The sequence below is a fragment of the Capricornis sumatraensis genome, chromosome 3 (genome assembly GCF_032405125.1).
Source record: "Capricornis sumatraensis isolate serow.1 chromosome 3, serow.2, whole genome shotgun sequence".
Classification (NCBI taxonomy): domain Eukaryota; kingdom Metazoa; phylum Chordata; class Mammalia; order Artiodactyla; family Bovidae; genus Capricornis; species Capricornis sumatraensis.
In genome coordinates this window covers 39,590,581-39,612,720 of record NC_091071.1, presented here as the reverse complement: position 1 = coordinate 39,612,720, position 22,140 = coordinate 39,590,581, and the positions used below count along the sequence as shown (strand labels likewise).

Below are 22,140 nucleotides of genomic sequence, written 5' to 3'. Positions count from 1 at the left end.
TCAGTTGCAGCCGTGATAAAGCAATGGGCGGTGCAGAGCCCTCTCCGGAAACACGTCACTTCCCCTTCCGGCTGGCCGGGTTTTCCGGCCCAGGGGAATCTAACTGGACCCCGGCATTCCCCTCTTCCCCCCGCCTCTAGCCTCTGAGTGGCGCGCTAGGCGGCGAGGCGAGGGCAGTCCTCCTCAGAGCCGCCGTTAGACTGGAGGCGACTTGCGGTTGAGCCCTGGGAAGAGGGAGCGGCTTCTGCGAAGCCAGGCCGTCTGAGGTAACTTAGAGGAGGCTTCCAGTTCGGCACCGGCTCCGAAGGCGCCGAGAGACCCCCGCCGCTGCTGGGCAGCCGGGGGCGTTTGCGAGCCGGGCAGCCGACTGACCGGGGCTAGGCCCGCCGTCAGGCTCCTGAGGCTGCTTTCTGCACTCTTTGCGCGGGTGGCGCCCCGTGCCGCGCAGCTGGAGGCCTCTCGGATACTGCCCATAGGCCCAGTGCTCGCGGGCGCACCCCGCGTCTTGTCCACTTTGCTGCCTCTACCGGTGTTTCCTTTACTGGCTGATGTGAGTTTCACGCACTGGAGAAGGAAATGGCACCCACTCCAGTGTTCTTGCCTGGAGAATCCCAGGGACGGGGGAGCCTGGTGGGCTGCCGTCTATGGGGTCGCACAGAGTCGGACATGACTGAAGCGACGCAGCAGCAGCAGCAGCAGCAGTGACCGCGGGAGAAACGAGAGGCCCAGGCTCAGAGATCAGCTTCTGTGTTGCGAAAACCTGTTTAGTGTCCCGTGCGCCCTCTGAGCCGGCCGGCCATCGGGAGCCGGCCGTTTGTGAATACCGCGGCTTCCTGGGCAGAATTTCTGTGCCCTTTCTTCTGGTTATCTCAGGGAAAGTGGGACAGACAGCTCTTTCCCCCCACCCCCACCAGCATCGCTTAGAGGTCTAAAAGACCCTTGGAGAATCGAAAGGAGTCAGTAGCAGTTGAATGTAATTAATCTCTTGACTCTGCTGGGTCTTTGAAGCGTGCGGTGGGTTTTTCCTAGTTACCTGTTAGACTCACTTGCCCTGGGGCGTGTGGTATCTTTGTTCCCTGACCAGGGATCAAATCCAGGTCCCCTGCAGTGGAAGGCGGATTCTTAACCCCTGGACCACAGGGAAGTCTCACCACTTGACATTTGAATAAACAGTTTGTGAACAAGGCTCAGCTGTAGTTTTTTCCTAGGTCAAGAGAAACTTAAAATACAGATATAAATCTTCTACATAGTGTTTTTTTATATGTCTTGCAAAGAAATGCCAAAATAAATGTTGGAACAACTAGTTATTTGAGGGATGCTTTTTCAGAAGAATAAGGCTCTATTTTCCTAATTACTTTCTTTCCGCTCTGGTCTCATTGTTGCAGCTCTCCTACAAGTTTTGATACAATGGAAAGAAGCACCTCAAAAGGTCCAGGAAGTGAAGGCTTTCATCTACTCAGAAGGACAAAGGTTATAGAAGTTGTATCCGCTTATTAAAGACAGACTAGGACAATATGTTAAAATTTAAGACAAACTCAGAATATTCTCCTGATCTTTCCTTAACAATAGAGAATGACATAGGAAGTTTTTCAGTTAAATCTTTGGATAATCCCTGAACTCCTTGCAGCCAGTGGGTATTAATTTTCTCATCCATATATTTTTTCTGATTTTTTTTTTAAAGGCAAAGTGATTTGTTGGAATTTGTCTTCAGTAAGCTATGCTGTATTAAGTTGAATAATAGAAAGTAGAAAAACATAGCCCTGGCAGTTGATTTTTAAAGTTCATCTTTCTCATTATAACTAGCAGATAGTAAAGTTCATGTGACAGCATCTTACTGACGTGCACTTTTTTCTGCCCTGAATGCCTTAGGAAGATTATTTTATTGATTTCGTTCTGGACCAGACTGGGCCTCAGTTGTCAGATCTGGAGCTGGTGGTGTATCCGGCACAGGAGCAGAATTGTTGCTAGATCAAAATGATGACAGTAGATCTGAAGGTGTGTAAGTACTTGAATGCTCATTTCAGGGCTCTTTGGGAGACCAAGGGACCTGTGGCAGAGAACTCCAGTCAGCATAAGAAACATGCCCCACAGATGGATAGTCTCACTCCCAAGAGGTCTCACCAGCACTTCCAGAACTTCCTCTGTCATGAAGCAGCTGGACCCCGGGAGGCTGGTGACCAGCTCCAGGAATTATGCCGTCGGTAGCTGAGGCCAGATATTCATTCAAAAGAGCAGATCTTGGACCTTGTGGTGCTAGAGCAGTTCCTGACCATTCTGCCTGGGGACACCCAGACTCTCATAAAGAAGCACCATCCACAGAGCATCGAGGAGGCTGCGGTCCTCGTAGAACACTTGCAAAGGGAAACTGGCCAAACAAGGAATGGGGTGAGGAGAAAGATTCTTGATGTGCAGTGAGATAGAGTGAAGGTGGATATATTGGGGCAGTTAATTGGGAGAGAAAATGGATTAGGTCACTATTGTAGTGCTCCTTTAGCACTTGTGAAGCAGGACCTGAAAGCACAGACCCGCAGCCTTAGTCAGCCCATAGGATTCAGAGATCCTGGCAGAGACTTCCTTGGCCTTAGGGACAGAGTTGAGTTTTGCTCTTTTTGGAGCCAGGGTGTGTTGAGGGTAATGAGCCTCGTCTGGCTTTGCCAAGGAGATGGACCTCACATTCTTAGAAACATACAAAAAGCACTAAGGAGCTGGAGAGTTCAGGGCAGATCAGAAAAGAAAGGACTCTGAGAGACCAAAAGAGAGCAAAGATATGACAGAGAAGGAAAAAAAATCACAAACAACTAGGGGACGACTGCCCAGGAAGGAGAAGAAGTAGAAAGAACATAGGGAAAGAGAGATTTGAAATCCCAGCAGAGTAGCTGAGAGAAGAAAGACTCTGAGGGATAGTGTCCTCTGTACCATAGGTGAGAGCCTCCACTGCCCTCTCTCAGTGGCTGCTCCTGGCTCTGCTCTGAGTGGGGATCCAGGACATGCCCTTGGGCAGGTGACAGCTCACCAGCTGGCCTCAGGCCCACTGTGAATACTGGGAGGGCACATGTTTTTTATCAAAATCATTTGGGGATAGGACAGAGCCATTACTCTTACCCGCTTTTTTCTCCATTTCATCCCCATTGTCTGTGAGAATCTTCCCAGACTATGTGGAAAATCTGGTTGACAGGACAACTTTTAAATTCAATTCCTTAATCTTTTGAGAGAATTAGAAGACAGGAGACCACTAAGGCAAGGATCTAAGTTGGGAGAGAAAGCCTGTCAAGGCAGCACGAGAACAGGAGGCCTGTGCAACCCTGTTAGTGGGCCGAACTGGGCTGAGTTCAGAGGGCGGGACTGCTGTCTTGGAGAGCTGGCAGTAACCACACCCTTTACTGGTTTCTCCCCATTTTCTCATGTTTTATGGATCGTTCTTGTAGAAAATTGGTGGCTGGTATCTCTAGGTCTTTGTGTCATTTCCTTCAGCGTCTCCCTCTTTCCCCGCAGTCTGCACTCTGCTTTTTCTTCCCTCTCCCATCAAGCCCAAACCAAAAGTCAGTTCTGTGGTAACAAGAATGGGGGTTATTTCTAGGTTGCAGTCCAGGAGCTGGGAAAGGAGGCAGCGCTCTTGGGAGAAGCAGCAGAGGCCCCAGGCTTCCAGCTGAAGCCAGCAGAGTCCCAGCCAGTGGGCATGTCCCTGGAGGAAGAAGTTTGGAATATACAGCAGGGTCTACAAGAGCCACTGAGCGGGAATACCCACAAAGAACCTGAGCCCGTATGTGAGAGGGGTAAGGATCTTCATGTTACTTTTCTCCTGGGAGGTGAGATATAATTTAAGCCAGAATGTGTGAGTACTTTCTGGTTACCCAGCCCTGTGGATCTACTAATGCAGCTACATTAGCAATTAGGATGCCCCCAGGTGGCGGGAGAATAGGTCAGGTGGGGTTGATGGTGGAGGTTGGCCTAAGATACAGAAATCTCCCAACTGCAGAACCCTGGTTATGATACTGGGAACTCAGTTCTTTAGAAAAGTAGAGAGGATTGGGCCCACCTGTCCTTGTAAAAACAGAAGGAATTAAGGGATTATCAGTGACAAAATGTGAATAAAATTGTGTACAGGCAAAAAGTAACAATAAAAAATTTTAAAAAGCTAAAGCAACTTTTCTTATTGTACACTAGATTCCCTGAGTATTTTGTTCTCAATTCATGTCATGACTGGATAACAGGTTTTTTCCTTTCATAGATTTTCTCAGGAAGATTAGGGAACCTGTTTTAGGGGCTGGTAGATTCAATGGTTTTTATTTACAAGGAGAGAGCCATTTCTAGACACCACACACGCTTGTAAAGGTATCTCAGGTATCAATCCTGAAAACATGGGAATCTTTTACGTTTTAGAAGTGAGCCTAGTATGTTTAGAAACGAGAAATTTCTGTGGTGCTTTTTCACCCACAGTGGTACCTAATTACCAGATCCTAGCCCTTCCTGAGGAAACAAACACCAAAGACTGGACAGTGGCACCTGAGTTCATCTTTTCTGAGTCCCAGGTGAGCTGTGCTTTCCAGCTTCTTGGGGCTGCTGCTCCCTGCTGTCTGTGACCCACCTTGCCCAGCAGGTGTTCAAAAGCATGTTAACTCAGATGATCTCCCAGGGGAACTGTTTACTTCCTGGGCTTACTGATCCCTTCCCTCTTTCTTTTCTGCCTCCTCACTTTAAAAAATATCATGTGTTGTTCCTTTAGTATCTGGCTAACATACAAATCATGGGCCAAATGGTCGGGCTGTCTTTCAAGTGGCAAGTTCTAAGTTAAAGCCATTCTCTTCTTTAGGGTTTGTTGACATTTGAGGAAGTGGCCATATACTTTTCCCAGGAAGAATGGGAACTACTGAATCCCACTCAAAAGGCCCTCTACAATGACGTAATGCACGAGAACTATGAGACTGTCATCTCTCTAGGTAAAGATTCTCCTCTTCCCTTTGCATAGGAATGGACTAACCCGTCACATTCTTGGTTTACTTTTACCCCCGTGAGAGTCTCTGTTTCAGTAGCTCGTTGATTCTCAGATAGTGGTTCACCACGGGAAAGGTGTATCCGGATTCCCTGGAGTTTCTGCCAAGTTCACATGTTCATTCCTTATCCAAAATTTTTGTTCCTTTCAATTCTGCTTTGCTCTCCTCTATCCTGTCTCCCTGAAAGACACAACCATTAACCTAAAGTTGAGGCCAGAAAACCCCTGGATCATTTTTTACTGTGATGTTGCCATCATACCCTACTACTAACACATCGCTGATCATCTTGGCTCCGCAATCACAGTGTAGTTTGAATTGGATCATGTCTCAGCCTCTTGCGCTGTTCGCATCCTCATCTCAGCCACAAGGTTCACCTCAGTACTTTCTTACTGGCACCCATTGCCACCGCTCCTGCTCTCCCACCCTCAGTTTTCCACACAGCAGCCAGAGTCTTTTAAAAACCTAATCATGGGGTATTTCCTGGCAGTCCATTGGTTAGGGCTTCTCCTTTTCAATCCCAAGAGTGTGGATTCAATCTCTGGTTGTGGAACTAATATCCCAAAAACTGCATGACCCGGCCGAAAAAAAAGCCTGATCAGATCATGACATTTTCTGCTTAAAAACCTGTCATAGGAGAAGGAAATGGCAACCCACTCCAGTATTCTTGCCTGGAAAAGTCCATGGACAGAGGAGCCTGGCAGGCTGCAGTCCATGGGGTTATATGACTGAGCACATGTGCATGAGGGTGGAGGGAGATGGGTTGGTAGCAATAAGCTGGTAGAACTTTAAAGAAAAATAAAGAACAACCTATGATAACTTCTCAATATATTCAGTTTTAGAACCAAATTCCTTACCGCGGCCCCCAGGATCCTCCAAGGTCTGGCTTCTCATCTTCCTGCTGTCATCTCTTGCGACTTGTGCTCTTGCCTCATTCTTCACTCTTGTCATCTTGCTGTTTCATGGACTTCACATGCTCATTTCTTTCTCTTACCCTCTGCCTGGTACACTTTTCTGTCACATGATAAAACTCACCTTAGGGTTCTGCTCAGATATCATTTTCTAAAAGAAGCTTTTTTCACAGTCTTATCTAAAATAGCATCACAGAAACAGAATCTTAAATGTTCTCTTACCCTTCCTTAGTTTTCTTTAAAACATTTATCACTTCCTGACATTTGTTTGTCTGTTGATGTTAGATTATCTGACTGCATGAGATGATAATCTCTGTGGTAGCAGAGGATCTGGCTTATTCTCCACTATGTCCCTGGTACATAGAGGGTGCCTGGTGCACCATAACCACTCAGTACGTATTTATGGAATGACTGAGTGATGAATACTTTCCATACTTGGCAGTATAATTTGGAGTAAGTTCATTAAGTAATTCTTGCCTGTTTCCTCCACCTGGATGTGAACCAGTGAGCTATGGGAGTGGCAGAAATCTTTTCGAGTCCAGTGTTTGGTGCTTGAGAACTAAATAAAAAGTTAGTATAATGATGGCATGTATCATTTGTGCATGATACATGCCCATTGATCTTCACATCGACTCACCTAAACCTGGTCTTATCCAGTATAAGTCTTCCTGAAGACATAATAGCACCAGTCTGTGTTTCCTGCAGGCTCTGGAGTTTGGTTACTCCGTAGTTGAATATGGAGAATTGGTGTCAGAAGATTTGGAACTTGCACTGGATTCCCGTCGATCTAGCTTAGGTTCATTTCTCAGTCTTTGCTTTTCATGCCCACTCACAAATGCAGTATAGTGTAAACTTAATATTGAATATGAGAGTATCCATTTAACCATTCAGGGTAACAAACGGTTAAAGTATCTTTTGCTTTTCCTGAAGTAGTCTGAAATTAGTGAACCATTATTAGTTCTAGTTGTTGACCTCAGTTTTTTATTTCACAGCATTATTTGTGCTCCCCAAACCTAAAGTGATCTCCTATTTAGAGCAAGGGGAAGACCCATATATTCAAGGATCTTCAGTGTTCAAAGACAATCCTGAAGAGCTGCTTTCAGGTAAATAATACCATGGGAAGAGGAGAAATGTGCCTAGATTAGGAACCTTTCCAAGGGCTTAACATTTTAAGATTCTACTTCCCTATATATATATATTTTAAAATCAGTGAATGTTGTGCTTTTTTTCTATCCCCATAGTTATCTTGCTGTGACATACAGTAGACTGATTCTTATGTTTATTCCAACAGAGATAAAGCTGAAAAATGACATGGAAAATCATCAACTCATGTGTCTTTCTGACTTAGAAATACAAGCACCAGGAGACATAGTATCAAAAAAAGCCAGTGTGAATGTTCATCAGAAAACAATGGGCAAAGAAAATCATGGTGATGTGCATAGGCTGGGGAAATGGCACCAAGATATTCCAGGGAAGGAAAGAAATAAACTTTCCAACTGGTGGGAGGAAGAGCTGTTGAAACTTATGGAGCTTCATAAGAAAGAACGTGCAACAGAGAAGCCTTTTAAATGTCAGGAATGTGGGAAAAGCTTCAGAGTTAGTTCTGACCTTATTAAGCATCAAAGAATTCACACTGAGGAGAAACCGTATAAATGTCAACAGTGTGATAAGAGGTTTAGATGGAGGTCAGATCTTAATAAGCACTTAACCACACACCAAGGAGTAAAACCATATAAATGCTCCTGGTGTGGGAAAAGCTTCAGTCAAAATTCACATCTCCACACACATGAAAGAACTCATACAGGAGAGAAGCCGTTTACATGTCATGAATGTGGAAAAAAATTCAGTCAAAATTCCCACCTTATTAAACACCGGAGAACCCATCTATAACACATGCAAGTGTCAGTGAATGCTCAAGACTTTGACACCAGAATTGACACCAATGAAGAAAAGCTTATGCAGTATTCTTAGTCTAAAAAATTTACCAACCAGAGTTTAACCCTAAAGTTTATGAAAAATTTCAAAATTAAGAAGCATACAGAATTTTTTACCTGTGGAAAATTTGGTGATATAAACATCATGTTTCAGAGAAAGAAATTAGGGTTGATTGTGAGAGGAAACAGTAGTAGTTAGTTGTACTACTTACTGTTTTTACTTAAAACTATCACTGAATTCCTTAGGAAAATAGGTGTTCTAAGAACCTGAGTAAGGGAAAAAGCTTTTGGGATTGTAGCTGACAGAATAGCAACACCAGTTTCAAATAGCAGATGAAGTCATGAGTCACCAGTCTCCTGTGGTCACAGAGGTAAATATTGTTTTTCATTGATCTTCCAGCCACTGTTAAGCTCTTATGATAGAAACATTTGTAGCATAGTTTTCCAAAATAAAAAGCAGTAATATACGTGTTTCATTACATACATTGTCTTTCAGGTAGCCGACTTGGCAGTTTCAATAGTCTTTTGGGGCAGAAATGAATTGTAATATAAAGTTTTCCAGAAACCAAGTTGAATTTTCTTACTCTTGTCATTGGATAGTGTTTGCAAAATTGACATGGTTTTGACTTCCTTTATGAATCTTTATTTCTATACCTCAGAGATCCTTTTAGCACAGTTTTTACTGTGATGAAAAAATTTACTGGTGGAGAATCTGCCAGGTGAACTGATGCACCATCATACCTCTCATTGGTGATGTTTGAAAAAAGAATATCTCTAATGAGGTCATGTGGACATGAATTGGAATTTTTACCATTCAGTCTGTATTAGATGGCAGGCTACAGTGCATGGGGTCGCAAAGAGTTGAACACGACTTAGCAACTAAACAACAACATAACAGATGTAAAGAATTTTCTGTAATAAACTAGACTCCTTACCTCACAATGCCAGTAGGATAAAAGAGCCATGAACATGAGTACTTTTCTGAGGCCTAAATGGATATTAATGCGAATTCAGGAACAATTTCTCAGTTTTTTGTCTGTTTGCATTTTAATTTGGCTTTTGTTTGTTATTAAGAACAAGGAGAGGGTTATGCTTGTCTGGGAACTGGAGTGTGTGCAGTAGGGAGGATCCTGTGGGTCACTGGGCATGGTGCTCTGTGAATCCAGGGAGCAGGAGACCAAGTTCAAAGGTTTGGGAGCTGATGCTAAGTGGTAGATGAAGGTGGGTGAACCCACACCTCCCTTGGCTGACAATAAACCGTTAAACAGATGAGATCTTCTGTTTCTGTTTACTCCAGCACAGCATAGACTGCTGAGAATCTCTCTGGATTCTGGGTTTTCTTATAATACCTTTTAATCTACAGCCCTGATTCAGATGTGTTCCTTCTAGAGCTTTCGGGTAATGTTAGGAAAGGAGTTAAATAATGTCTTTAACATCTCTTAGAAACAAGGAAGTTAAGGCTCAGAGAGATTTAGGGACTTGTTAAGACCCCATAACTAGTGGATCTGTTGGCTGTCACTTAGCTGTAACTAGTCAGGCCTGAAGACAGAATCAGTTGGACTGATCTGTATGTTGTCCCTGGCTAGTCAGCCTGGATGACATTGGATCTGTTTCAAGTTTGTAAAACTGTAATTTCTTGGTTACTGAAACACTTAAGTCTTCATTTTCTCTATGAAATGGAGATAAAGCTCAACTCGGTTTTCTGAGGATTAGAGGGATTGATGAAGGAAAAGTATCTAGTGGCCATGCTGGTAGTGGGGTCTCAGACAGTGTCCACGTCCTTTCCTTTTCTCTGATCCACAGTGGTGTGTTGGGTGGACTGACCACCCTGAAGGAGCCAGTGCATCTGTGGCTGTTGGAGCTCCTGAGCACTCATTGTGGTGGTTTGCTCAGTTGATTTGTCCCTTGGCTTCAGTGCTTTATGGTGTAAGTCACCTGATCTGTTGGTGTGTCTCTGTCAGCAAGATTTTATTTCCTTCCCCAAGATGAACTCAGTCCAGAATTATTTGCTAAGCACAGCCAGCTCTGCATAGATCTTACCCAACACCCTCAGTCTTAACACCCCTGGAACTCTTGTCTCTTCTCCCAGGATACACCTATGGATTAGTTGCTGGCACTGCATTCATGTATCTGTTTTAATGAGGTCCTATTATGTGTCCAGGTACTTGGTTTTTTGTGAAGAGCAGACTTTCAACAAGCCTTTTTTTTTTCTTCCCCTGTGGTGGGTCTTCGTTGTAGTGTGCAGGCTTCTTTTGTGGCGAGTGGGCTTAGTTACCCCAAAGCATGTGGGATCTTGGTTCCCCAACCAGGTCCCCTGCATTTGAAGGCAGATTCTTAACCACTAGACCACCAGGGAAGTTCCCACGTACTCTTCGCAGCTAAGGATATGATAGTGGACAAGGAGACAAAATGCTCATTGTTGTGGAGCTCGTATCCCAGTGAACAGTAAGAATGGGGTGGTTGGGACTCCTGGCGGTCCAGTAGCACTCCTCACTTTCACTGCTAAGGGCCTGGGTCCAGTCCTTGGTTGGGGACCTGGAATCCTGTAAGCTAATGTGGGACAGCCAGAAAAAAGGGGGGGGGGAGGGAGGGTGGTTATCCTTTTTTGCTCCTTTTGGTTAGGGTCCTGAGATAGTTTTGAGCAGTGGGTTGAAGCACTTATTTGTTGGTACAGGACTCTTGTGCTGTCTTCTGCCTCAGTCATGTAAGCACAAAGGAGCCACGAGATCAGAACAGTCTGGAATGCTGACCTCCCACACTGGGGAGAGGTATCTGTTCTAGATGGTCCACCAGACCTGTAATGAACTTTGTAGGAACAAGAAATAAACTTTTGTTGTGTTAAATTACTGGGATGTTGGTGCTCTGTGTTTCTACAGCATAACCTGACCTGCCTTAATTGGGCTGGCTCTTCTGGTAGAGCTCAGAAACCTTTGTCATTCTGCCTGGTCTTTGGTCCTCGGAAGAGATCTAGTTTCCTCTGGATGCTCCACTGAGATGATGTAACTGTAACACCATTGGAAACACTTGGGAGCTTACAAGATTGTAGGTGATGGGAAAGAAAGACTGGATTGCTTACCCAAAACAAACAGGTCAGTTGTTGAAGTGGATGAGGCAACCATCTCTCCCTCTCTCTGACCTGATTCCACTTTGTCTTTGTCCTCCACTGCACCACTGCTCCATTAGCCCCTCATGCACTGGAAGGGTTTCTGTCCATCAGTGGGCTTGAGAGGGGGTAGGGATTTCCTTCCATTCCTCATGTGAATGTAGCAGACTTCAAGTAATCGTTTGTTAAATACCTCTTGTGTCTTTTGTAAGTTGTGCCTCAGAGAACACAGGACACAAGTCACCAAATTTTCCCACAGTATAAAGAGGAATGTGACTTCTGTCCCTGGACTGAAAGGTGACAGCTGGGAAGAAACTTGGACAGGAACACAGCAGTACAATCCAGTTGGGGAATGAGAAACCTCCAGTGGGAAAGTCTTAGCCACTGGTTAGCAGCACGGTGTCTTATTCCTTATGTTTGGAATTTGGGTTGGATGTGTGCAAGTTAGAAGAAGGCATTTCTATACCTCATCACAGGAATGAGAGCTGATTACTAAAACAACAATATAAAACTAAAACTATTGAACCTTGGTTCAAAAATGAATTCAGACTTGACCTTGGGTTCAGTCTCGCTAATGTGACCTTTGTAACCAGATGATTTCTAGGACAAACCAGAAGGTGCTTTATTTTTTGTGTGTTCAGTTAAGAGTCTTACAAGTGGCTCCAGGGTTGCTTCTGAGAAGTAGATCACTGATCTAGTCTAGCCCCTAGATCTCCGACACACTCTCTGCACTGGTCCATCCCAGTGGTCACACTCTCGGGACCATTTCATACCCAGAGTTCTGGCCATTAAGCTGACTGTAACCTCAAGCTGATCTTGAGAACTTTCACTCTCTTGACTGGAGGGGAAGTACAGAAGGAGAGCCTGGAAACTAAAACGCTGGTGTTTTGATCAGCTTTTGAAACTATGAGAATAGTGTTTAATTCTGCTGGAGAACTTGAGACGAAGAATCCTAAGTAGCCTTTTCGATTCTTCAGGATAAGGTAAGGATGCTTGGAACTCTAGTTCTTTGTTCTCCTAGCGACCATGTTTTCTGCTGTACTTTACTTAACTCTGCAGTGTGCTTATGTGAATGAATGACACGGCCTGCACGAGGCAAGTGAGGAGCCCTGCTCTTTGGTTCTGCAGTGACCTCTTATGGCAGAAACCCTGTCAGGGGTTCATACCAACCTGCCAATGGACTTCCCTGGTGGCTCAGACAATAAAGTGTTGCCTATGATGCAGGAGACCCGGGTTCAATCCCTGGGTCGGGAAGATCTGGAGAAGGAAATGGCACTCCACACCAGTATTCTTACCTGGAAGATCCCATGGGCAGAGGAGCCTGGTAGGCTACAGTCCATGGGGTCACAAAGAGTTGGACATGACTGAGGGACTTCACTTTTCTTTCTTTTCTATCCATCTGGACAGTTTCCCAATGCAGAAGATTTGAACACTGTAAAGGGTTTTCCAGACATTCACTGAACCATTTCACCACAGACCAGTGTTTACTGAGCACCTTGTGCATTCTCTGACTCATTCCCACTCACATGTAATGGATCAAGGCTGCCCATTGTTATTATCTCAGGAGTGTTCCCTCCAGGGCTCACAGTGATTATTTGCCGAACGCCTCCTCAACATTGTGGGTTCTCTCCTGTGTAGTCTCTAAAGTGCCCTCAGTAGAAAGTGTTGAAGCTTTAGCCACACTCTATTTCTAGGTTTCTTTTTAAACAAGTTACAAAAGCATATTGTTGCTGAATCTCTTTCACACTTGGAACTTTTATAGTTTCTTCCCTGTGTGGTTCAGTGGGGAGCAAGGCTGGAGCACTGTTCAAAATATCAACCAAACTCAGTGTACACGTAGGGTTTCTTTGTGTATGAATTCTCCAGCGGACAAGGGTACTGGGCTGCACTGAATTTCTTTCCACAGTCAGGCATCTTGTCAGGCTTTCCTCCTGTATAATTCATCCATGATGATAGTGCCTGCACTTCACTTAAAGCTGTTTTCCCATCTGGCTCTTGTGAGAGGAATTATGCAAGCCAGCTCTTGTCTTTCACTCAGTTTCAGATGTAGGAAAGCTATCAGAATCACTTTTCATTTCCACCACTGTAGGATGATGAATCTCAAACTGCTCAGGTCTAAGCACTAGTACAAAAATGTAAAGGTTTATTGTATTAGAATATACTGCATCTTCAAGGAGGAACTTAGAAGTCTTTCTGTTGAATTTTTAAGCCAATAAATGTAACATTTCCAACATTGTGATTTTCACATTTAAGTGCTTGTCTGTGACTTGGACAGGGAAGCCTGGTGTGCTGCAGTTCATGGGGTTGCAAAGAGTTGGACACGACTGAGTGACTGAACAACAATGACTTGTACACCAAACAGTTTCAGAGCATCTGAAAAAAATGTAAAAGTGACAGATATTTAATGTTCATGAAGAGAAGAGTTCGGTATTTTAAGCTTTAAAGCAATCTTTTTAAAAATGTTTGTAGATTGGGACTTCCCTGGTAATTCAGTGGCTAGGACTCTGCACTCCCAAGGCAGGGGGCCTGAGTTCAATCTCTGATCAGGGAACTCGATCGCACATACCAAAACTGAGTTCACATGGTGCAACTGAAAGATCCTACATGCTTCAACTAAGACTTGGCGCAGTCAAATAAATAAATATGCGTATTTTTAATGTTAGTAGGGTAAGGAACAATAGTTTCCTTTTTGACTGCATTGGGCAGCTTGCAGGATCTTGGTCCCCCAACCCAGGATCAAACTTGCCTCCCCACCCCCTGCAGTAGAAGCAAGGACTCTTAACCCATGGACTCCCAGGGAAGTACCCCCCCACCCTTTTTTTTTCTTTTCTGGTTTTTTAAAATTTAGTTTCTTACGTGGAGTTTGGGAAATGTTTTAAATGTTTCCTTCATCCTGGAACTATGATAAGCATTACCCAACATCAAAGCTATTTATCCTCCTTAAAGGAGAGGCTCATATTTCCGGTCTTTTATCTGTTTGGCTGCACCATGTGGCTTGTGGTATCTTACTTGCCCAACCAGGGATTGAGCCTTCGCCCTTGGCGATGAAAGCCTGGAGTTCTAACCACTGGACTGCTGGAGAGTTCCCAAGTCTTACTCTGAGTTAAGAGGCACTTGTACAATATTCTCCTCTTGGCTCTCTCCACAGCTCCAACATTTTGAAACCCAAGTTTGCACAAGGGCTTTATCTTCTCTTGACCTTCACTCTTGTTCAGTCAGTCATATCTGCCCTCACCACTCTGAGTGCTGTGCTTCACAGCATGTATCACAAAGTAGAGTTACTTTGTTTTTGTCTATCTGCATCCATTAGAATATAAGCATCAAGAGGGCAGTGGCTTTGTCCTGTGTAGCCTTGACTCTTAAGTGTTGGGCACAAAACTGACATAATAAATATAAGAATGAAAATACAGTTGATTCTTGAGCAATACATGGAGTAGGTTGGGGGTGCCAGCTGCTGGACAGTTCAAAATGTGTGTATGACTTTATTATTGGCCCTCTGGATCCGTGGTTCTGCAACTTCAACCTGGCATGGATCATGTACTTTCATACCGAGTTATTCAGTAGGCTCCACATGTGAGTGGGGCCTCACTGTTCAAACCCATGTCCTTCAAGGATCAACTTACACCAAACAGAAAAAAGCTACCATAGGCACCAAACATTAGCTTTGGTCACTCAGAGCACCCCTGTCCCAGTGTTCTCTCTTCTTTAGGTATTGACTGGTTGACAGATGTGTGATGGCTGTGAGTTCTCATCTTGTTCTTCATCAGAAAAGATGAAAGCAAAGAGCTTGTAGGTCTTGTCAAGGAACGCACAGAGGTGTCCTACATTGGGTGCCTTGGAATGTCTGAGGCTATCATTCCAGCTGCCTGAATGCTCTAGCTTGGAGCTCAGGGAGCTTCACCCTGGGGTAGGAAGACTGGATTCCATGTGCACCCCAGGGAAAGCACCTCCACTCGGGTTGCCTCTCCTCCCAGCATGCTCCCCCACCACGTCTGTTCTTCAGTGCTTGCACTGGACCCGAATGCAATTCATCAAGGGCCTGAGTGCACACACAGCCCTAGGGGGTCCTTCAGACCCTTGGCACGTCTTCCCAAGGACTCTCAACACTGAGGTGTGTAAAAGGACCTGGAAGGGCCTTGGAAATCTCTTCTGTCAGTGGGTCCCGAGCTGGTAGGCAGAGAACACTGAGATGTGCAGAACTATTCCGTGAAGGATGTGTTATGCACCCAAGTAAATCGGGACAGTGGGTTAAAGTCCAGTATAAGATCTTTCAACTTCAGAACTCATTTACTCCCCAGGAGTTTCTCCATCCTTGGTTAGAAAGATGGCTCAGGATTAGGCCTATGACCTTAAGCCACTCCCATCACAACTTGTTGGAAACACTAGAACATATCCAACACTTGCAGGATGATACATGTGACCCGGCAGATGTTCAGTCTCCTTGAAACAAGAGATGTGAGCCTTACAATACCACAGAAGGCAGAGCAGTGATATATATGATGCAGGTTTTGGTGACACCACTGAGCTGTCAGATCAAGCATCACCTGACACCTAGAATTGCCCTGGACTTTTCAGTTACTAATAATAAATCTATAACTTCATTTTATTGTTTAAGCCAGTGTGAATTGTAACTGAAAAGAGTACTAATACATAGAGCAGTAGCTGATTTAAGATAATAAATATTGGAGATTAATAATCCTTTTATATATATATTTTAAAATTTTCATTATGAAAATTATCAAACATATAGTAATTATATGATGAACCCCTATGTAGACTTCACCAGTTATCAACATTTTGTCTATTTTGTTTCACTTATCCAGTTTTTGTTTTTACTTTGTTTTGGAATATTTTAAAGCAAATCTCAGATGTTATGACATTCAATGAATAAATAGTTCCTTTTAAAAGAGATCAATAAATCTTGACAACCATACCCTAATCCGTCTATGAGAAAGTATTCCCACTTAACAGAAGCCCTGTCTCCACAAGAGGCAAGCTTAATTAAAAACAAGGGTGTTGCGTTTTCCTCCCTCAGAGGGCAACCAGAGCTAGACCAACAAGTTATCAAGATGACTTTGCAAGAGGCCCCTCCTGATACACTCTCCCTCCCGAGGATATTCATTTATGAGAACAACAGGCAACCCATATGCCTCTTAATGAGGGTGGTCCACAAGGAATACTAGATGCCTGTAGTGATCACCAGAGCAACTTATTAATAAGGTGAAACTTCATGATCAACTGCTAACTTTTAACAAGCCCCAGAGTGATTCATTGAGTTAAGTGGCAGAAAATAATAATAGCAATAACTCTCTAACATATTCACATGGGACATTTCCCCTGGAGCTCAAAGTACCCTCATTTACCTACTTTAATTGGTTTTCTCTTTTCTAATTGAAATAATGTGTAAATGAATACTAAAAGCATTAGAATTTATTATAATTCCCTCTAACCATTCCTGCTTGATTGTATTTTTATTAGCATTTAACCATAACATGTTGGTAACAGCTAAGATGAAAAGTGAAATGGAAATTAAATATTCCTATTCTATTTTTGTCCCTATTTGGCACCACACTTCCTCAAAATGAGAAATTTTCTCTTCTTTTTCTTGGTTGGTGTCCATTCCTTCCCTTGATTCTCTTTCTGGAGTTAAAGTAGTTATAGTGTGTTTCAATACCCAGTGCTCTGATAGTCAAGAATTGTGTGTGGAAAATGCTTTGAAAGATCATTCCATGGCCAAATAATACTTGCTGTAATTTAACATTTATAAAAATCAACAAACCAAGTGTTATTTGTAACCAGCATTCCTGGTGCCCTTGTTGTTCAGTTGTTAAGTTGTGTCTCACTCTTTGCAACCCCTTGAACTGCAACACGCCAGGCTTCCTTGTCCTTCACTGTCTCTCAGAGTTTTCCCTGAACTAGTAGTGTTTGGCACCTGCAGTTCCCAAATTAACACTTACGTAAACCTGCTGCCAAAAACGGGTTCTTCTTTTATTTCTGCCTATAAATGTTTGCTCCTGAGAACTTTTGGAGAGATATGCACTGTGAATGTTCATTTATTCATTCCACATCAGGCAAATGTTTATTGGGCACTTTCTGTGTGCTGGGCATTGTTTTTGGTGGTGGGATTTTATGTTCACAAACATTTCGGGTTTTGCATTTTTGTCTCTAAAGAATGCTAGGTTGGGGGTAAAGTGGGCATTTTCTAGGTTTGTTTATACAGTTAAAACAATATGTATAATATTTACATCATTCATTTGTTTGACAGATTGGCTTTCCATGGTCAGTTTACCACTCTGCCTTATTTTCAAGAGCAATCGCAGCTTCCCCAAACTAGAATAGGAAACACTCTACTGTCTTACAAAACTTAATATTAATTTTAAAAAGATGTAATTAAATTGGCTTAGGCACTCTACTTTTTTGAGAGTGGACTTTAGCATTCACATTTGGAGAGTATCTTTGATATTTTTAAGTTTTTAACTTCTTACGGATGACATGACTAGAGCATTAAAGGCAGAGACAAGAAGTTCTAGATGCATTTTCAGTAAATGCAGAGAAAGCTACAAAAATTTAGGCACTTTAATATTCAAGCAATTCTACTTGCTATAAGGGGTTTTTTGCTTGTTTGGGTCTGTGTCTTAAATTTTCACAGCCATCAACACCAAGTGGTCAGAAGCTTCATCTTAAGCAGCATTATTTAATCCTATATGAAAGGAATGCAGTGGTAGAGAATTTAATATTGAGAATATTGAATTTAATATTGAATAGGTGTTTTTTATAATATTTATTTATTTATGGCTGCATCAAGTTTTAGTTGAGGGCACGTGGGCTCTTTGTTGTACAGGCTTCTCTCTAGCAATGGCACAGCATCCAGAGCACAGGGTCTCTAGTTGAGGCACATGGGCTCAGGGATCAAATCTACATTCCCTGGACCACCAGGGAAATCTTGAAAAGGGCAAAGCTTTAAATAGACATTTCTCACAATAAGATACACAAATGGCCAATCAGCATATAAAAAGGGACTCAACATCATTAGCCACCATGAAAATGCATATCAAATCCACAATGAGATGCCACTTATATCCACTAACATGGTTATAATTTTAAGATAATAAGATGTGTTTTCAAGGATGTGAAGAAATTAGAACCCTCATACACTGCTGGTGGAAATTTAAATTGTACAGCCACTGTAGAAAACATTTTGGCAGTAACTTCAAAAGTTAAACATAGACTTACTGTTTTACCCAGCAATTCCTCTGCTAATTATATTGTTGTTGTTGTTCAGGTTTTAAAAGTGATGATGAAATGTAAATATGCTAATAAAACCACCGAGTTAAATACTTCAAAATGGTGAATTTTATGATATGTGACATATCTCAATTTAAAAACTAAGAAGGGACTAAAGCAGAGGGTGACAAATCAGCTTCCGGGTAACAAATAGTAACAGGTAGGACAGGGAAGAAGATTGTGGACAAGAAGAAAGAAAGACTAAGGGAAGGCTTTGAAAAGAAGTAAACTGATTTGGGAAGGCTTCTGTGGAGTCAGGGATTAGGTATCAGAGTAGAGAACCTGTAATATAGTAAAAGAAATAAAATGAATAGAGATTGGAAAAGCACGAGAAAAACCATTATGAATATTATTCGGGTTCCATTTCTAGGTAAGAAGTAAGCATGCTTCACTTTTTCTCTCACCTAGACACAAACTCTAAAACCTGGGTATAATGCATGGAGCAACTGTTTGAGAACTTCAAACCGTTAATAGCAGTAGGTGATTTGTAGAAGAATACCAGAATTCAAACTACTACTGAATTGATGATGAGTCTACTGTTTATGTTCTCTGATACCCTTTTACTTCAGTGCAGCACAACTAGAAACTGAAAGTGAGCACTTTAGTGAAAATGGAGACAAAATACATTTATGACCAAAATTCCCAGGAAACTAGGAATAAAATGGAACTATTTCAACCTGTAAAAGATCATCTGCTAGAAAACACGTAGCACTTCCCTGGCAGTCCAGTGGTTAGAACTCTGGTTCTGTGCAGCAGGCACAGGTTCAGTTTTTGTTCACGGAACTAATACTCTGCATGCCACATGGCCTCCGCCCCCAACAAGAAAGACCAAAATCCCTATAGCTCATGCTGCTGCTGCTAAGTCACTTCAGTCATGTCTGACTCTGTGAGACCCCATAAACGGCAGCCCACCAGGCTCCCCCGTCCCTGGGATTCTCCAGGCAAGAACACTGGAGTGGGTTGCCATTTCCTTCTCCAATGCGTGAAAGTGAAGTCACTCAATCGTGTTGAATTCTCAGCAACCCCATGGACTGCAGCCTTCCAGGCTCCTCCGTCCATGGGATTTTCCAGGCAAGAGTACTGGAGTGGGGTGCCATTGCCTTCTCCGCCTATAGCTCATATCACACTTAATTATCAAAGATCAAATGCTTTCCCTTTTGAGATAAGGAACAAGAGAAGAATACCCACTCCTGCCACCCCTATTTAGCATTGTACTGGAAGACATGGCCAGTACAATAATGAAAGAAAAGGAAATTAAAAAACATCCAGGTTGAAAAGGAAAAACAAAGCTGTCTTTATTCACAGATGACATGACTAAATGTGGAAAATCCTAACCCTGCGAAAATTTCTGGAGTAGAATAAGTAAATTTAGTAAGATCACAGAATGCAAGGTCAGTAAACAAAACATTCTATTTCTGTACACTGGAAACAATGTAATTTACAATAGCTTCAAATAATAAATGTTAGGCATAAATCTAATGAAATATGTGCAAGTTATATATACTGAGAACCATAAACCACTGGTGAATATATAAATCAAAGGAGTCCTAAATAAATAGGAAAACAAATCACATTCATAAACTGAAAAAACTCAACACAGCAAAGATGTCAGTTCTCCCCAAACCAGTCAATACATTTAATACAATGTGGAAAGATAAAAGAACTAGAATAGCCTAAATAGTCTGAAAAATAAGAAAGAAACTGAAGAAATTACATCACTTGATTATAAGACTTTCTCTAAAGCTATGCTAATGAAAAGTATGGTCTTGGTAAAGGGGAAGACACACAGATCAATGGCATAAAGAGTCCAGAAATAGACCCACATAAATATGGCAAGTTGATTTTTTAAATTAATTTATTTATTATACTTAAAGGCTAATTATAATATTGTGGTGGTTTTTGCCATACCTTAGCATGAATCAGCCACGGGTGTTCACGTGTCCCCCTGTCCTGAACCCCCTCCCACCTCCCTCCCCATCCCATCCCTCAGGGTTGTCCCAGTGCACCGGCTTTGAGTGCCCTGCTTCATGCATCGAACTTGGACTGGTCATCTATTTCACATATGGTAATATACAGGTTTCAATGCTATTTTCTCAAATCATCCCACCCTCGCCTTCTCCCATGGAGTCCAAAAGTCTGTTCTGTATATCTGTGTCTCTTTTGTTGTCTAGCATATAGGGTCATCGTTACCATCTTTCTAAATTCCATATATATGTGTTAATATACTGTATTGGTGTTTTTCTTTCTGACTTACTTCATTCTGTAAAATAGGCTTCAGTTTCATCCACCTCATTAGAACTGACTCAAATGTGTTCTTTTTAATAGCTGAGTAATATTCCATTGTGTATATATACCACAACTTTCTTATCCATTTGTCTGCCTATGGACATCTGGGTTGCTTCCATGTCCTGTCTATTGTAAACAGTGCTGCGATGAACATTGGGGTACATGTGTCTCTTTCAGTTCTGGTTTCCTCGGTGTGTATGCCCAGTAGTGGGATTGCTGGGCCATATGGCAGTTCTATTTCCAGTTTTTTAAGGAAATCTCCACACTGTTCTCCATAGTGGCTGTACTAGTTTGCATTCCCACCAACAGTGTAAGAGGGTTCCCTTTCTCCACACCCTCTCCAGCATTTATTGTTTGTAGACTTTTTGATAGCAGCCATTCTGACCAGTGTGAGATGGTACCTCATTGTGGTTTTGATACAAGTTGATTTTTGTAGGCAAATATTTAATGAGGTGACAGTCACATAAAGCAAAATTGACCATTTTAAAGTGAACAGTCAAGTGGCATTTAGTACATACATAATTTTGTGCAACTGCCACTTCTGTCTAGTTCAAGAATATTTTCATCACACCCAAAGAAAAACTTCATTCTTGTTTCCCCATAGTGCTTGGCAAATCATAAACCTGCATGTTGTCCCTCTGGATTTCTCTAATCTGAATATTTAATTTAAACATAATCTTATATGTGACACATTGGGCCTGATTTTCTTTCACTAGAATAATGCTTTTGAAGTTGATCCACCTTGTAGCATGTATCGATCAGCAATTCATTCCTTTTTGGCTGAATAACACAATGTGTTTATCCACTCATCTGTTGATAGACATTTGTTTCTGCTTTTTGGCTATTGTGATAGTCCTGCTGTAAATGTACATATACAAGTATTTCTTTGAGTATTTGTTTCAGTTCTCCTGGGTATATACCCAGAAGGGGTACTGTGGGGACATATTTTAGTTTTATGTTTAACTTTTTTTTTTTTTTTTTGCTGTACCACCAGGTGGCTTGCAGGATCCCAGTTCTCCGACCAGGTCTTGAACCTGGGCCACGGCAGTGAAAGCATCCAGTCCTAATCACTAGCCCTCCAGGGAATTCCCATGCATGCTCAGTCACTTTAGTCACGTCCCACTCTTTGCAATTCTATGGACTGTAGCCTGCCAGTCTCTATCCATGGGATTCTCTAGGCAAGAATATTGGAATGGGTTGCCATGCCCTCCTCCAGGGGATTTTCCTGATCCAGGGATCAAACCCATGTCTCCTGCATCTCCTACACTGCAGGCAGATTCTTTTACTGCTGAACCACTGGAGAAAAGGTTAGGAAATTCCCAGTTTTATGTTTAATTTTTGAACAACAAACTTTTCTATTGGGTCTGAACTATTTTTGTTTCTCACAACCCTGTGACAGCAAATCTAACAGCACCATTATCCCAACAACATTTTCTCACTTTTTGTTTCTGTGTCACATTTTGACAATTCTCACAGCATTTTAAGCTGTTACATTATTATATTTGTTATGGTGATCTATGATCAGTGATCTATTACAACTGGTACTGTTGTAATTGTTTCAGCATTTTTTAGGCATAATGCTATTGCATACCTAATGGGACTTCCCTGGTGGCCCAGTGGTTAAGACTTCACAA

At 42.5% G+C, this 22,140-nt stretch overlaps 1 protein-coding gene across 1 annotated transcript; it reads left to right on the top strand.

The window, feature by feature from the left end:
* Positions 1–1,974: 1,974 nt before the first annotated feature.
* LOC138075736 (zinc finger protein 75A-like) lies at positions 1,975–10,151 on the top strand. Its single transcript, XM_068967711.1, is given in 6 exon segments — positions 1,975–2,385; positions 3,578–3,773; positions 4,438–4,529; positions 4,811–4,937; positions 6,892–7,002; positions 7,191–10,151. Coding segments are annotated over 6 exon segments (1,536 nt in total). The 3' UTR covers positions 7,790–10,151.
* The last annotated feature ends 11,989 nt before the right edge of the window (positions 10,152–22,140 follow it).